The sequence below is a fragment of the Zophobas morio genome, unplaced genomic scaffold (genome assembly GCF_036711695.1).
Source record: "Zophobas morio isolate AGI-343-1 ecotype UQ-CSIRO unplaced genomic scaffold, CSIRO_AGI_Zmor_V1 ptg000012l, whole genome shotgun sequence".
NCBI lineage: Eukaryota > Metazoa > Arthropoda > Insecta > Coleoptera > Tenebrionidae > Zophobas > Zophobas morio.
The window spans coordinates 23,618,225-23,636,481 of NW_026972117.1; the positions used below are offsets into that span (position 1 = coordinate 23,618,225).

The window sequence follows — 18,257 nt, forward strand, 5'->3', positions numbered from 1 at the left end:
TTGAAATCCGACGTGGGTAAAACTCAACAATTTATTCCTTACTAACTCGAATATACACGATTAACTATTACAGCGATTCTGTACAAACTATTTCCGACGCAACTTGGTTGGCTCTTCTTAACACTCGCTAGACTCGTAGTTTGACTGAATAATCCTCTTTCCCGAAGGTGTACTCTATTTCAGGGATGTTGCGAATATTCGCATCCGCATTCGCAAATGCGGAGCTTCCGCATTGATTTGGACATCCGCATCCGCAATAATCAATACGGAACTCATGCGGATGCGGATGTTAATGTGGTGCAAGTCGCGACAAGAAAGAAATTAGTTGGAGCCGACGAGTGACGCATAGCGACAGCATAGCGTGCACACGTGATGCATTGACCAATGGGAAGACAAGAATTCTACTTTCGGTGTTCCGTTTCGCACATCTGAACGTGTTTAGTCGGGGTTGCGCGAATTGTGAACGTTTTGTTTTTGTATGTTATTGGACAAGTGAATCTACAATGGCACCACCGATGCAAAGTGAGATTTGGACTTATTTTAAACCAGATGATGATCGAAATGAAGCTCAGTGTATAATATGTAATAAAACATATTCTCGCAAGGGTCGTACCACTTCGTCTTTGAAAAATCATCTGAAATCCATGCACCCAGAACAGTTTAGTTTGTTCGAAAGTTCGAATAACGAAAAACAAATGCAGAAGATGAAATCTGATGCACGTAAGTTTTACTATCAACAGTGTTTATTTATTAGCCTTAATAAAGCATTTTGCTTTTATTAATTACTAAGGGGGAGATTCTGGAAACTCTGATAAGTTGCAAATCGCTATCGAAACTGCAAATACAATGCAACAACAATACATGTTGCTATGGTTTTGAATTTGCAGATCCTTGCAAGGCCTTATCGAGTTTCGAGAATCTCCCCCTAAGTATATTATTCTTAATAGATTATCAGATAAGCTGCTTTAAGGAATTAATTAAAATTAACAGAAATGTTAACAGCAGATAAGGCCAAAGTTGGTTTATTTTGTATTTAAATAATACAAAAAAGTCGGTGCAATAAAAGTTTCGTTATTTAAAATCTATTTTGCATCCGTTTATTTTTGTTAATTTCCATAACAAGTTATAATTTATATGTGTATGTATTTTTAGATAAAATCCTCACTCCACTACAAGAAGCAAAGAAACAACTTTCGATTGAGGAAGCAGTTCAAAAAGAAAAAAAGTGGGATACTAACAATTCAAATTCGAAAAAAATTGACAAACTGATCGGAGAAATGATTGCACTTCAAAATTTACCGTTTAATTTTGTAGAGGGACTCGGTTTTCGCAGACTGATACAAAAATTATCACCAAGGTATAATTTAAGAGGGCGCAATTTTTTTACTGACTTTGTGTGCACGGAACTGTATGGCAAAGTTGCTAACAAAGTGAAAGAATTAATCGAAAAATTTTATTACATGGCGTTTACTTCTGATATTTGGTCGGATCCAAGCTCTAATGCATCTTTGCTTAGCCTGACTTGTCATGGAATCGCAGAAAACTTTGATCGATCATTGATTATATTGAAATGCGAAACCTTCGACGACCGTCACTTTGGTGACATAATTGCAGAAAAATTTGACACCATGCTTACTGAATGGAATATTTCAAAACAACAAGTGCACTGCATTATTCGTGACGAAGGCTCCAATATGAAAAGAGCTATGCGATTAGCAGTATTGAATGATTTGGATTGTGCAGTTCACAAGATGCAACTCGCTATTCGAAGTGGTTTACAATCGCAGGAAAACATAACAACCGTCGAACAAAAATGTAAGAAAATTTCGACTCACTTTAACCATTCCACCATTGCTCAAAAACAACTGCAAAAAATCCAGGACAAACTGAATCAACCGCATCTCAGAGTGTTTCAAGATTGTGTAACGCGATGGAACAGTACGTTTTACATGTTTGAGCGTTTTTTAAAGGTAAAAGATGCATTGAGTCTTTATATCAATGACAGTGAAATTGACCCTATTTTGCCAGAAGAGTGGAAAATTATTGAATGTTGTGTTGAGCTATTGAAACCTTTTGAAGAAGCCACACGGGAACTAAGTAACTCTCATACACTTATATCATCTGTGATTCCAATAATTAAAATGCTTGGAAAAAAACTTGATGATTATTTAACAAGACCACAGGATTCTGATCCAATTCGGGTGGCTGTCACGACTCTGAAAACTGAAGTTTCAGCAAAATTTTCTTTGTTGGAAGAGAACAATTTATATGTCATAGCCACGTACTTAGACCCGCGCTATAAGCACAAGTTTTTTACACCAGTGACCGAGAAAAATATTAAGGACGATATTTTGAAGATTAGGACAAACATAGAGAATGACGTCTCAAACTCTCAAATATCTCCAAATTTCAAAGCAGCGAAAAAAATGAAAATGGGAGATTCCTTCGTGAAAGATACGGAACAACCTGGAACAGCCAGAAAGCCATGCTTGAAAAGCGATCTTGCCATGATGCTAGATTCGTCAAGTGAAGATGAGAGTCAAGAAATATCAGAAAATGGTTCCCCTGATGCTGTCCTCAAGAAGGAATTGCTTTCGTATCGAAATAAAGCAAGGCTGAATATAAATGAAAATCCACTTAAATGGTGGAGCGTTAATCGTACCGAATTAAAAATTTTATCTGGAATAGCACGCAGATTTTTATCGCCTCCACCAGCTAGTGTTCCCAGTGAACAGTTATTTAGTAGTGCAGGATTAATTTATGAACCTCTGAGAAATAGACTCGAACCTGAAAAGGCCGCAATATTACTTTTTATTAAATATAATTCAACAATTTTTAAATTTTCGTACTAAAAATTTGTTTATTAAATAAAAATATTAAAAACCCCCATTTTTTTAACTGGTTTCTGTACACATACTAAGTTTCTTAAAAAAAAATTTTAGATCCGCATCCGCATCCGCGGATGTGAGACCCCAAAAATCCGCATCCGCATCCGCGGATGTTGAAAAATCTGCTCTATTTAAACAGCACGCGGTCCTTATCGAAACGTCTACGTAATCGTTTCTAGACTTCTCCAGAAAACACATTAGCGACTTCCGTTTCCAGGCCTTTCTCTTTAGCGCTCCGCCGACCGCTGATGAGTCATCTCCGCGTATACCAGAATAAACACACATATACTAGAAGACCCATAGGCGTCGTACCGGGGCGGCGTATGGGTTTCTTTCGTAATAATATTATCGAAAAAAAATCTTTAGCAGTTTTGGGCAATACTCTACAAGGCAGACTCTCCCAGTACGACACATAGGACCTAAATACAACCGAGAAATCCGACTTTGTGATTTGTTGATCTCTCGTAGTAGCTCCATATTGACCTATTTGGTACATATGATTGGTCGATGGTGCGACAATACGAGGGCAAAATATTGTGCACACGCATAATAATTAGACCAACGGCAACTTGCACGATAAAAGCCATCGGATGGGTGACTGGAAAGGCGCGAACAACTCGATGGACCAGTTCTTCGACTACGTGACTTAAAGTTCTTGGGGCTACTTTGCATGGTCGGACTAGATATCCATGAACGCTGATGTCGCCTATGAACCCGGGCCATCTTAGATTTTAATTGTCATTGAAGTGATCTAATTGGCGGTCAGTACATTCTATCTGGGTAAAATATGTGTATCGCGCAAGAACTGTGGAATAATAAAATTGGTCTAAAGAGTTTAGACAGTACTTCCCTCGCTGTCGGAAACTTGACGACTGCATGCCTATTGTGTTTTTTCTCATTACATTTTTGTAGTGGGAATTTAAAAAAAAATTGCGATGACGTCATCAACATTTTTGCAAGGACACGTATATCAGTTTGGGATAGATGTAGTGTAATACTAAGAATAAAATTATTATATTCTCAAATTTTCAGGAAAATGAATTGGGTCGTTTTGAATATTGATTTGTAATAATCAATAAAATAACGAAACAATTTACTCACGTATACGTATCCCAAGCAGCTGAAAATCGTGTATGTATAAACATTCTTAATTTAAGATGACAGGCGTAACAGCATACTTGAGAGTCAAACAGAGAAACTGTAAACAAAACGACCATCGGTTTTATTGCTTCGACTTCCGCTTATTATATAAAACATTGGGTTTTATTTTAATTCTTGACGGTGAAATTCACAATTGGTTGATTATAAACATGTCTATTTCACATTCGCGGAACCAAGTGAACGCATAAAACAAATGCAGGTCTGTAATGTTAAAGTCGATGTAAATAAGCATGCTATCCTTATGTTTCAACCGAGTTTTTCCTTTAACAAATTTTTTGTCTACCAAATTGGGTTGGTTGGGGTGTAATACTAATAATAAGTGTTGCCTTTAATTTAATCAATAAAATAAATTGACTTCATTAATTTTTTTGAACCACCTCTTAAGAAAATCTAAAAAATATGAATGGAATGATAAATCACAAGTACAAACTCATCATATTTTTTGCATTTTAGATAGGATTTATTCAGCAAAATTTAAGGGTGACGTCATCAATTTTTTTAGGAGGGATGAACAAATACATTTTGAACAAAAGTTTACCATGCTTATAATAACTTTAGAATATTCCCAAGATTTCAAAGCATTCGGTTTTGTAATTCCTGATTAAATCGATAAAATAAATTCACGCCTTCATTAATTTTTTTGAGTCACCCTGCATATGCAAATCCAAAAATATGAATGGAATGATAAATCACAAGTACAGACTCATCATATTTTGTACATTTTAGATACGATTTATTCGGCAAACTTTTGAGCTGACGTCATCAGTTTTTTGTAGAAGATAACCAAATATATTTTGACTAAAAATTTATTATGCTCTTTATAACCTTAAAACATCTGCAAGATTTCAAAGCATTCGGTTTTGTAGTTCCTGATTAAATCAATAAAATAAATTTACGCATTCATTAATTTTTTTGAGTCACCCTGTATATGCAAATCGAAAAAATTTGAATGGAATGACAAATTACAAGAAGAGACTCACCATATTTTGTACATTTTAGATAGGATTTATTCAGCAAAATTTTGGGGTGACGTCATAAATTTTTTAGGGGGGACGACCAAATACGTTTTGATCAAACATTTACCATGCTTATGATAATTTTAAAATATCTTCAAAATTTCGAAGCATTCGGTTTTGTAGTTCCTGAGTAAATCAGTAAAATAAATTTACGCTTTCATTTATTTTCTTGAATCACCCTGTATATGCAAATCCAAAAAATATGAATGGAGTGATAGATCACAAGTACAGACTGATCATATTTTGTGCATTTTAGATATGATTTATTCGGCAAATTTTCGAGCTGACGTCATCAAGTTTTTGGAGGGGATAAGCAAATATATTTTGACTAAACATTTATTATGCTCTTTATAACCTTAAAACATCTGCAAGATGTCAGAGCATTCCGTTTTGTAGTTCCTGATTAAATCAATAAAATATATTTTCGCATTCATTAATTTTTTTGAGTCACTCTGTATATGCAAATCCAAAAAATATGAATGGAGTGATAAATGACAAGTACAGGCTCATCATATTTTGTACATTTTAGATATGATTTATTCGGCAAACTTTCGAGCTGACGTCATCAAGTTTTTGGAGGGGATAAGCAAATATATTTTGACTAAACATTTATTATGCTCTTTATAGCCTTAAAACATCTGCAAGATGTCAGAGCATTCCGTTTTGTAGTTCCTGATTAAATCAATAAAATATATTTGCGCATTCATTATTTTTTTTGAGTCACTCTGTATATGCAAATCCAAAAAATATGAATGGAGTGATAAATGACAAGTACAGGCTCATCATATTTTGTACATTTTAGATATGATTTATTCGGCAAACTTTCGAGCTGACGTCATCAAGTTTTTGGAGGGGATAAGCAAATATATTTTGACTAAACATTTATTATGCTCTTTATGACCTTAAAACATCTGCAAGATTTCAGAGCATTCGGTTTTGTAGTTCCTGATTAAATCAATAAAATATATTTACGCATTCATTAATTTTTTTGAGTCACCCTGTATATGCAAATCCAAAAAATATGAATGGAGTGATAGATCACAAGTACAGACTCATCATATTTTGTACATTTTAGATATGATTTATTCCACAAACTTTTGAGCTGACGTCATCAAGTTTTTGGAGGGGATAAGCAAATATTTTTTGACTAAAGATTTATGATGCTCTTTATAGCCTTAAAACATCTGCAACATTTCAAAGCATTCTGGTTAGCAGATTAAAAATTAAATTTCAAAATGTTGTTTTATAATTTTGATTTTTTTTCCAAAAATCTGGACGTTTCGGGTGAAAAGTCGATTCAGAGTTGTAAACTACATGTGTAGGACTATGTTATTTTATACAATTGAAAACCCATTTACTATGTACAATTTTGAAGTGACGTCATCGCTTTAGTGGTGGGGATGATTCGACAAATTTTGGTTAGCGTTTTACCATCTACATGATATTCTTAATATAAGTACAAAATTTCACAACAATCGGTCGAGTACTTTCGGAGATTATCTGTCTAATAAAAATCCGGGACAACAGACGGACAGACGGACAGACGGACGGACAGACGGACAGACGGACAGACGGATGGACAGACGGACAGACGGACAGACGGACAGACGGACAGACAGACGGAAATGGGAGACCTATTTCTTCGTCTTCTAGGGGTCATGAAAGATCGAGAAAACGTAAAAGTAGAGAGTCGGCCGACGGACTCGATTACAATACTTCCTTTGCTTACGCTCGGGAAGTAATAATTGGTGGACAGTAATTTCTGTCCATATTTCGGTGAAGAATATATCTCGCGCCTGGACTGTTGAAATGATTTGATTGGTGGACAGTAATTTCTGCCCATATTTGGCAAGCAATTGTGTTTCGAGCGAAGAGCAAAGTTACGAAAGGACAACTTTCTGGTGCAATGGGGTTAATTTAACAACAACACGCTTTGCTTTACGATTTGAAATTTTTTCCCAATTCAACGAAAAACATCTTTTTTCAGGCTGTAAATTTCAGTTGTTTGAAACGCGTTGTTGAAATCTAAATATAATATACGCGATTTAATTAGATCACAATACAAACAGATACAAATTCTCTCATGCGAAATTAATAGCTTCGGGTACTGATTAATATTAAACTCAAAATAAAATAAAACCACTCTCCTTTATTTCAGTTTTATTAATTTTTAATAAACATTTTATGAAAATAAGTATTCAGTACTCTTTAATAAATAACTATTGTTTATTTTCAGGCACAAAATTGTGGGTCCTATGTTTTTATTCGTGAGAACTGTCTGGAGGCACTGCTTCAAACAATATCTGTATAAAGCGTGTAAATCTTTCTATAAAAAAATGTTTTTAGTGTATTGCTTCGCTCTTAAAACATCCATACTTACTCATAATTGTATCTGGAAAATTCTTTTTGTAGATAAAATAGTAATAAATAAAAACGCCCACTAAAATAAAAGCCAGTGCTGACAAATATTTAGGAGAGGGATCTGTCACTATTGGAGTTACGCTTAGATAAATTGCTATTAATAACGCAAATATCACAATCCATGTGGGCACCTGAAATAAACCATACCAAAAATGTATACATTGTCATTATAGCGATATCGAAATAATTTTTAATCCAATCAACTGTACAGTTAATATTAACTGTGAGTAACTAAGTAACTCACTTACAAAATATCTTGATCACAGGCACATCTTCAGATATGGATTCGGGTTTTTTTTTTCGAAGATATAATAATTTCGAGTGTGAATCTTTAACTAATTCAATATAAAGTATCAATTCAAATCCAAATCTGAAGTTTATTTTCAGCAACGTTCAAAATAATAAGTTAGATTTCACAAGTAGAAACTTTCTGATTACAGCTTCGACACTGACAGTTATTGGTGTTTTTATAATAAAACCAAACCCTTGTATTTGACTTAATTACCTTATATGGCCTGTGTACATCTTTCATCGTTTTCCGTAAAACTAAAAGAGACACGAAAGCCAAACCATAAAATATCCATATAAGAAAACTGACGAATTCAATCAACTGCACAATATCCCCGGCTACGATAAACACAAATGTGACTATTCCTTGCAAAACTACTGCTGGTGAAGGAGTTAATTTTTTATAGTGTACGAATGACAGACTTTTTATCATTAAACCATCTTGAGCAGCCACGTAACAAACTCTATAAAGAAACGTGTAGAAGGTATTTATTTGATTAGGAAACATACCTTGTAACACCAAACTGAATACTTAATGCGCACCCAAACGTGGCTAAAGCAACACCTAAGGGTATTAGGAACGAAAACGGTCCCAAAACTCTTTCACCAAATGTAACAGCAACTGCTTTAGCATTCATCATCTCAGGTATTGAGAGTACAGTCATATATGCCATATTCATGAAAACATACAAAGCAGTTACTATTGGGACACTTATAATAATACTCCTGGGAATGTTTCTGAAATATGAATGGACAAATTATAACGCAGATTCGATTTATACTTCGGCTTACACTTCTGGACGCTTTATTTCTTCAGTTACAATAGTAACAGCCGACCTGTAACAGAACACTGAGATTGTGCGGTTTCCAAATGATAATTTTATACAATTTGCATTTTTATTACCATCCGTCATATGCCCATAATCCGCTATAGAACGCTAAAGCTATATTTTTGGGAGAATATTTTGTGCCCTCGAATCCCTTGTTCAAATTATCTGTGTTACCTAATTCAATATATTGTTTTACTATATTCTAACGAAATCAGTTACTTATCTTATTACCTTTCATTATTTCATATATTCCTCCAAAAATTACTATAAGACAAGCGAAAACTTTGAAAGCTCCGAAAATATTTTGTACTTTAACATAGAACTTGACGCTTGTTATATTTATGTAAGTAATTGTACCTTTAAATGTTTAAATGTTAGTAACAAAAAAATGAACTCTGATTGTCTACATACCTAAAGCAGCTAACGCTATGGTTTTGATAACTTTTTCAGTTTCTTCGGGATTATGTACACACAAAACATCTAAAATAGGTTGACACAAATATTCAGAAAAAGTTAAAATGATTACAGCCACTTCTGCGGGTCTGATAATAAAAATCATGACCAATGAATAAATGAACGATGGTAGTTGGCCCCAAAATTTATGTAGTGGACCGAAGGAATCCATGTAATAAGCATACTCAGCGCCTGATCGAGGAATCACGGTCCCCAGTTCTGCGAAAGCTAACGCTCCTGCAACAAAGGTTTAAAAATACTGAAATGTGCTGTATATTGGTAAAGCGAGAACTTTTGATGGGACTGTTTCTGCAATGGTTCAGTTTTTTTGAAAAAATAAAGACCAATTTCGGATACACGGACGTAAAGCTATTAAAAAAATGAGGTGATTGAATATGGTAGAACATGGGTAGGTCAGTTCAGGTATGTTTTTCTGCATACTGTAAAAATAGGTTTTTTTTTTAATTAAACAGTTGTAAAAATTCCCTTCAAATATTTTCGGATATAACAATGTAATACCTAAAAGTGAGATAATTCCACATACTGTCCATACAACCAAGCACATTCCAACGGAACCAGAATGTTCTAGAGCGGAAGCCGGAGATACAAAAATTCCAGAACCTATCATTACTGCTAGAATCAAATTTATGGCGGAAAATAAACCCAACTCTCGTTTGAGTTGGACGCCATCTTTTGATGCAACATCTGGTGAAGAAACTGCACCTGAAAAAATAATACGAGAAAAGTACTAAAATGTTTCTAAAAATATATGATTTTTTTCCTGAGAAAAAAAAATATGTTGTAAAATCGGGAAAAAATCTATGTTAATTATTTTCTTTTATTTAATTAATTCTCTAGCTCTGTGTGTTACCAATTAGGTACATAGCTCCAAACTTTGCATGCGCAATGTTGTCTCATTATAAGTATGTATTATAGTTTTGACTTACGTAACCGTTGATTGAATTATATCGTAACTTTGATGAGCTTATGTTTAAAAATAATTTTAAATTCATATACTTCTAATTCTGAATTTTCAAATGACAGGTAATACAGAGAGATCGAAAAAGAAATTAGTCAAAGTTGGCCATGCACGACAAGCCGTTTGTCGTAATTTAATTTTTTTTTATTAAATGTCAAATTGGCTGTTTAAAATTAGAATTATGACAGCTACTTTTAAAACACAAAATTTTCCACAAATTCTTGAAAACAAGCCATATACGAATATTGCCATTCACCGTTTTCCAATTTTGTCTCATTTCTGAAGTAAGATTCTAACAGAAAAGCTTTAATTTCGTTTGATAACATTGCAAATGACTTTTGTCAACGTGACGTTTAATAAAACATTATTTTAAACTAAGACAAACGGCTTTTCGTGCATGGCCAACTTTGACTAATTTCTTTTTCAATCTCTCTGTATTTTTATGCATTTTACTAACTACACGGTTTTTCATGATTGAAATGTGTTTTACTTTTTAGAATTTTCTAACAGCACAATTTTTTACTTCCCGAGCGTAAGCTATTAGAGTCCGTCGAATGGCTACTATCATGTTTTCGCGACGTTTCATGATTCCTAGAGAATGAAAAATAGAGGTCCCCTTTCCGTCTGTCTGTCACCTGTGTCGATTCTTTATTAGACAGATAATCTCCGAATTTTGTAACTACTTACTTAGTTTAGATATATCCGGCAGTGGCGGCTTGTCCATAAGGTCGTTGGGACAATGCCCCCCCAAATATTTTTACGAATAAAAACATTATTTTTTTATTACATATTACTCCATTTATTATTTGATAATTTATTTTTGATGATTTTTACGTCCAAGCGCGATATGTTAACTCCGCAAAAAGACCGAGGTTTCCGTGCAGTCGGATTTCAGATTTGACTCTACAGTCGCTTATGGAGGCTGATAGGATATGTGGAAACTGCATTTACGCAAGACAGAGATAGGCTTTAGCGCGATTCAACATATCAGACAAGGTACAGAATATCCTCGACATACCTACAATGGTGTCGACGGCCCAGACTGTCGCACGCTTCCGATTTCGTACCAACACCACTAACCGATTAATTATCACAGTGGAATAGTGTTTTTGTTACATATATTTTCTAAACATGGTCGGAAAGGTAATTTTGTGCTGAACAACTCTCAAAAGAGATAATATACCCACGTCGTCGAAAAAAAAATATTCAAATTTTTATTGTCGTCCGGTGAACAATTAGAAAAATTAAGTGAATTCTAATTTTACATAAAAACGCGCAAGAAGCACTAAAAAATTGTTCCACAGATTTCTGTCGACAGATATTTAATTACGTCTACGATTAGATAACCTGCTTAGAATATGTAGAAGGATCTAACTCTTTATAAAAGCCTCAGGTATGCGGAAAGAATGGATACTTGGGTCTTTCTCTTAAATCTTTCTTCGAATTTCTTGATTTCTCGATGAAAAGATTATCAGCAAAAAAAATTTAAATGAAACATAATTTATGGAACGTTTGTTTCCTAAAAATTCACTGATCACTAAGCTAATTGATTCCCAAGTAAATTTTTCCGTATCATACAAATAGGCGTAGAACATTTGATCCTTCATTCGAATTTCAGGTCCAATGAAAATTCCTAAATATAGAAAACGTACATATAATATGAAAACTGAAATTCACTGTAATATTTTAGTTTTTACCTTGGTGTATGTTAGCAGCAGAAAGCTTAGGAAATATTGTTTTCAGATGTTGAAATGCTTTCTTTCTTGTATTTCACTTGCATAAGAAGCGCATATGCTTGGTATATCCAGATTGGAATCCAGTTACTAAAGCTACAATTTTTAAATCGTCTATCAAATTGCACTCAAACTTTTTGTCGTTAATACAGTTTAACAAGTGTTGAATATTCTCATATTCTGCAGTTTGTATGGAGTATGCAATCGGCAGTGCTAGATATTTATTCCCATTATGCAGTAGTACACCTTTAACTGGACCTACTTATGAAGAACAATCTCCAAAAAAAAATTTTTTTGACGACGTAGGCTTAATGTCTAATTAGATAGTTATTCAGCACAAAATAACCTTTCAGAATACATTTTCAGAATGCTTGTAACAAGAAATTTTTCTAAAATTGTTCGACTGTGTTATAATTACGAACTGGCAAAACAGCATTTCCAGGAATTATCACATGCATTGATTTTGTCTTTTGTTGTGCTGCAGTAGCAGTCTGTAGTTGGAACATTTTATAAGCAGTGTAACTTAGTATCAACTTTTTTAAATCTTATTTGACCCCCCAACCTCTAGAATCACGAGCCGCCACTGATATCCGGTAAGTATGGTAAGACGCTGACCAAAATTTCTCTAATCATCTCCACAATTTGATGACGTCATCTCAAAACTGCATGGTAATGCATCGTAATAGCTATTAACATACTTAGGATGTAAAGAGTGCCATAACCGCTGCCAGCCGTCCGTTTGAAATTCGAGCGTTAGCGAGGATTTGGCGGTTATAGCGCCGTTTACATCCGTGGTGTGTTCAAAATTTTATTTGCCCATTTTAATCCAATAATTCAAAAATTAATTAAAAAATAAATAAATTTGGTTGATCACGTTTGTATGACATATTTCGGTGTCATAGTTACATTTTATGTTTATTAAAAAAAAAATTGTGAACAGACTAAATTAGAAAAATGATAGATTTGGGCGACGTATTGCCCGAAAATATAAAAAATGCAGCTTTTCACATTCATTGCTTTTCAATTCTTTGACAAATGTTGATAATTGACATTTCCGTAAGGTAATATATTACCCTACGGATTTTACATACAGGATACAGTTATGGCTTTTCTATCAGCCAACTTTTATAAATGTAAACAGGCATTTAATAGACAGAAATCGGTAAACTCTATTTAAATTTATAAAATAGGTAATATATTTTCCTACTTGTGGTTTATGAATCCACCTTGGTTTTTTGCTGTAGGCATTCAGATTTCGACAAAAAAATCAAAGTAGTACAACAACATTTTACATTTTAACTTTGAAATTGTAAAACCAAATACTCTGAAATCTTGTAAAAGTTTTATGGTTATCGTAAGCCTGGTAAATCGTTATAATGCATTTTTTTAGTCTCTTCAAAACTTGATGACGTCATCTCAAAATTTTGCTGAATAAATTATATATTTGTAGTTTGTCAATGCATTCACAATTTTTAGAATTGCTTATACAGGGTGACTAAAAAAATTAATTTGTCATAACCTCCACACAGTAAAAACCATATAGATAATACTAGTCACAGTGTAAGAGAAAAAGAAAAAAAAGAAAGAGCTATGTTCAGTATCGAACACGTGACCATAAATCCGGGTGCCGACGTGAAATCAGAGCTCCTTGATTGCCAGTCCTCGTGCGAGGTTATTATATTTTGCGAATTTTTTTGCAAAAATTTGTGCTTAAGGGAAAACTGAAAGCGGATTCATACACCACAAGTGTACGAGTATATTATTGTGTAATTTAAATATATACAACTACGATACTTCCGTCGTCTACGCTCGAGAAGTAAAAATTGGCCGAAGGTTATTCGACAGAACTTCCCTCCCCCTAAAGTAGAGCTCAACATAACCAATTTTTTCGAAAATGTATAAAATTTGATTTTGTGAATTTTACTTATTTTTTTTTTATAGTAACACCTATAAGTTAAAGTAAAGATATATGACCTCATCCACATTCTAGCAAGGACACGATATCAATCTGGATAAGATTTTTTGTAAAGTAAACCACGAATAAAGGAATATATTATTTCACTTCATTTAAATAACCTTAACTATTCAAAATAATGACGGGACATCATTAAATTCTCAGTTAGGCAAATTTTGGTAATCGTTTTACCATCTATACGATTTTCGTAACACTAAAATTCTACAACAATCGGTCCGGTAGTTTCGGAAATGGTTTGTCTTATAAAAATCGACACAGCCAGATGACAGATCGACGATAGACGATAGACAGACGAAAACGGGAGTTACTTTTTCGAACTCTAGGACCCTTTTAATAAAGCGTCGAGAAAAAGTGAAAATAGCCACTCGTCGGATGCACCCTATTACAATACTTCCTTACTTCGGGAAGTAAAAATATTGATTTACTGAACCTAGTTATCTATTTATTAAGCAAAGAACAGAATAAAAGCAACTTTTGGCTAAAATATGTCCTAAAATAAATCGTTTTAAAATCATTTGAGGCGGGATCTGGATTAAAACATTAATTTACTACAATCAAGTAAAATCAAGTCATTGAAGATTTTGTAGATCTTTCGTGTCAAGGCCTCGTGAGTAGGTAGTAAAGTGGTTTTTAAATGAACAGTCTTCTCTACACGTGTATAGTAGTTACCCTGTTTAAAACAATTTATCTACAAGAATTTATTTAGTCGAAATCAAGTTGATTAATGTGCACTGATGTTTTCATTTGATTAATTACTTATATCAATAGCCAATTTGGTGATAAGCAGAGGAAGTGATCTGATAAGTAAAACAATTGTAATAAAATTACATGTTGAGAGTATTATATGACGAATATTTTTACTTTTTGAAATTTTTAACCTTCGCCTTGATGATCTCAGAACGCTCAGTAACGATTTTTCTTATAAAATTGGGAAAGGCTTTAATTTGATCAGTAACTGTAGGTGTTACCATTGTACGTATTGATTAACCATTATGAAATCACACACCCTGTTCTAAATATAAAGAATTTACGTCCATGCACTCAAATTAAACGAAAATCCGTGTCATACGTTTTTTTGAAATCCTACGAATTTTTTTAGTTATACAGTCATTTTTTAGAAACATTGCTTGTAAAATAACGTCATTTCCGAAGTAACTGATTAAATTATGTCAGAACAGTAATGTTGCTTATCGTTTCACCATCTACGTGACATTAGAGTACACATACATTTTCAAAAAATCTGTTTGTAATTTTGAAATTTATTTATTTAGAATCGTCAATAGACGACAGATACTACTTTCTTATTTTGGATGCTGTGAGATGCTAAGAAATGACCTTATTGATATAACTATCTCATATAGTAAATACATGTGCTGTATGGATATGTAATCCAGTTGATGTGAAATGTTTCTACTATTTTAAATAACTGAACATTAAAGTTTAAAATTATATAGATTTAACACCATTTTCCGCTAAATACATACCTACAAAGTTTAAACACAATGAAGTGGAGAAATAATATTACTGGCGACTTAACTAATACCTAACTAATATTTTTAGGCTTATTTACAGCATCGTCTTATAATTATTAGGTGGTTAAAAATAAACTGATATGTACATCGTCTAACAGTTCAATCAATATTAAGTGGCTAAATTAATTCCTAGTTTCTCACCATATAGCTTATACAGTTTTCTTTTTAAAGGCTCCATTTGAGAAAATGTGGCCAAGAAGGATGGGAAATTTTAAAAAGAGATGTAGATAACGACACTACAAACTTTTCAAAATCTAGATGAACTTTGAGTCATGAAATTCCGAACAGGTGTGAATCCGCATTACGTGCGCTTGTTGTAGGTAAAGATGCACACCTTAGTTTCCATGGTGACACCTTACGCATGCGATATAAAAACAGCAGGTTCAAAAAATCTGGTATAAATTCCATAAACTGCCATTTATTATGAAATGTTATATACTTTTAATAGGTTTTTTGAAAAAGACTAAAAAAAAGACGTGAACCCAATTTGAAAAAAAAAGCCTAAACTATGTATATCATAAAATAATAATTTTGACCGTTCAGTTGAGATGAAACAGCCTGTACCTACATGAATATAATATATCCGTCAAGATAAACAAAATTTGGATAACGCCAAAAGTCCAAAGATAAACCGTTGAGAATTCTTAAAAACACTAACTTAAAATATATCAAAAAATATTTCTTGGAAAAAGTAATTTTACCTTTAACAAATTTTCAAATAATATTAATCTTTATTATAAAAAACAATCTGACACGATTGCACGAGTGCATCTCTCATTGCCAAATAAAGTGTTCTGACAATTATTAGTATTTTGCAAGAAACTCAAATAGTTATATCTCTTCGATTTTTGCATACATTTTTAGACTTAGAAGTAATTACTAATTATTAATATAGGGCATTTTCGTTAAGCAAAGTTCCGGATTACACAATAGAGATAAATAATCAATCAACGACTGATAGAGTGTTTATTATCTTATGGGTAGATCAATCAAAGTTTTAAAACAAACAAATCCGAATGCTACTAAGTAACAGATTTATAAAATATATTCTCGCACAGAAAAGTGATTGCCTAAACTACAAACTTTACAAATAATAAAACTATAAACGTCCTTTGCATCTACCCAAATTATTTAAATAATTTAAATTAAATAATAATATACTCGTACATACGTTTAATTACTAGTGATTAAAAGAAAAGTAAAAACTTACCGGTCATTGTGTTTTTTTCACTAAAGTATAAACAAACCCAGATATATTAATTAATAAGCTAAAAGCATATTACGCTGAGTGATAAAATGTTAACAAGAGCACAGTGCACATCAGTTTTCAATTAAATACCAACGTGGTATCTGTAATATCTTGTTTAATTGTCAAGAGTATGATAGATAACAAGTATTAAAACTTGTATCTCACCGCACTAGGTACTTCTCTATGTCTGGGCCATCTGGACAAGCCGTAGTATCACTCATTTAGGAAACGAAAATTGAACTAGCACGACACAAATTGTTTAATACAAAATTGCGGCTAGTTATAAACGAAAATAGAGCGCTCAGTGTTAAACACAATCTTGCAGACAATATGAATGTTTTATTTAAAAAAATACCTATTAAATAAAAGTCCAGTAATTTATTGATAATATTGGTAACATAATAATAAACACATTGCCTGTCATGGAGTGTTTCAGTGTATAGTTTCAAACTCGGATACGTTAATTTCCACACAAGCAAAAATCTTGATGACCCTTTGGGTCATATTATTAAAATGCAATAAAACAGTATAATATCTTTCATAATACTTACATGATAAATATGAGTTACATTTTAAGTCCGATATTTACTTGTTTTGACAGCTTACACAATTACATTAATTTACTTATGTTTTATTTAAGTAGAGTTAAATTATCAGGTTCATCAAAATTGGTCTCTTTGCTTTAATGGAATTAAAACACACCGATATTACTTGCTCTTTTAGTAATTGCCGCAATTATTACATAAAGGACTGTTAAATTTGAGTCTTCCTTTTGCATTGACTTCCATGTTACTGATGATGTGTTGCGTTGTTAATAAATTAAATAATTATTGTGACGCTGTTAAAATAAGGTCAGTCTGCACCAATGCTTTGGATGCATTATGTACAACAATTGATAACAATTTTTCGTCACAGTATACTCAGAACTGATGTAAATTAAATCAATAAGTAAATAAACGCTGTTTATACTTACTTTGAACTGTTTGTTTAAAGATGGATATCTTCACATGACGGTATTTTTATATTCAACAAAGAATGCATGGCGATGTAATTTAGCGTCTTCTGCATTACACTATATCGCATTTTTATAATATTTTTGTAAATTCAGTGTTTATAATTGTCATTTAAGTTTAATTTACAACTGGATTTACTTTTTTTACTTTTATTAAAATGGCAAAAAAAGGACAGTGGAAATTATTATTGATATTATCAAAAATTAATACGGAAGTCATAAAATCTTATCTGGACATAAATACGGAAGTCTTCTTGTAGAGAGCAGTAACGTTTAGATGACCTATGACATTTTAAACTATGACCATTTTGTTCATATTTTTTATTATGTTGTATAAGCACAAATGTGATTACATGTTAGTAAAGAAAAGGAACAAAGAAAATGTTTTGGTATATACACAACGGTCACTTTCTCACATCGTTGTAATATATGTAGGTATGGCAGGTTGAAAGCCTGTAAAGGTTGTCAGTTATGTAATATTAAGTTATATTGTAAAATACAAATTACTGGATATAGTATAGTATTCTGTGGGAGCCAAATTATTATGCGCATGTGCAGTAAAATAATTTTTGCTGCTACTCACTTTACTGCCCATTCACAATGGACATAAGGCATAACAAGTACATAAAGCTTACATAAATACGTAAAGTTGAAACGATGGAAAACGTGTACCCCTGTTCACAGTGGACGAACGTAATTCTTATGCTTATGAACGTTTTA

The 18,257-nt window shown here is 32.8% G+C and overlaps 2 protein-coding genes across 2 annotated transcripts; one reads left to right on the forward strand and one right to left on the reverse strand.

Moving 5' to 3' along the window:
* The first annotated feature begins 429 nt into the window (after nucleotides 1–429).
* Nucleotides 430–2,852, forward strand: LOC135128235 (zinc finger BED domain-containing protein 4). Its single transcript, XM_064055132.1, has 2 exons — nucleotides 430–720; nucleotides 1,153–2,852. Exons 1-2 carry the CDS (start codon nucleotides 504–506, stop codon nucleotides 2,850–2,852), a joined length of 1,917 nt encoding a protein of 638 aa, XP_063911202.1. The 5' UTR covers nucleotides 430–503.
* Nucleotides 2,853–7,210: 4,358 nt separating this feature from the next.
* LOC135128437 (b(0,+)-type amino acid transporter 1-like) lies at nucleotides 7,211–16,842 on the reverse strand. Its single transcript, XM_064055345.1, has 10 exons — nucleotides 16,487–16,842; nucleotides 9,577–9,780; nucleotides 9,016–9,294; nucleotides 8,836–8,961; nucleotides 8,679–8,778; nucleotides 8,567–8,611; nucleotides 8,285–8,512; nucleotides 7,992–8,238; nucleotides 7,446–7,617; nucleotides 7,211–7,391 (listed from the first exon to the last, which is right to left on the reverse strand). The coding sequence occupies exons 1-10, from the start codon at nucleotides 16,491–16,493 to the stop codon at nucleotides 7,327–7,329; spliced, it is 1,473 nt and encodes a 490-aa protein (XP_063911415.1). The 5' UTR covers nucleotides 16,494–16,842; the 3' UTR covers nucleotides 7,211–7,326.
* Nucleotides 16,843–18,257: the final 1,415 nt, after the last annotated feature.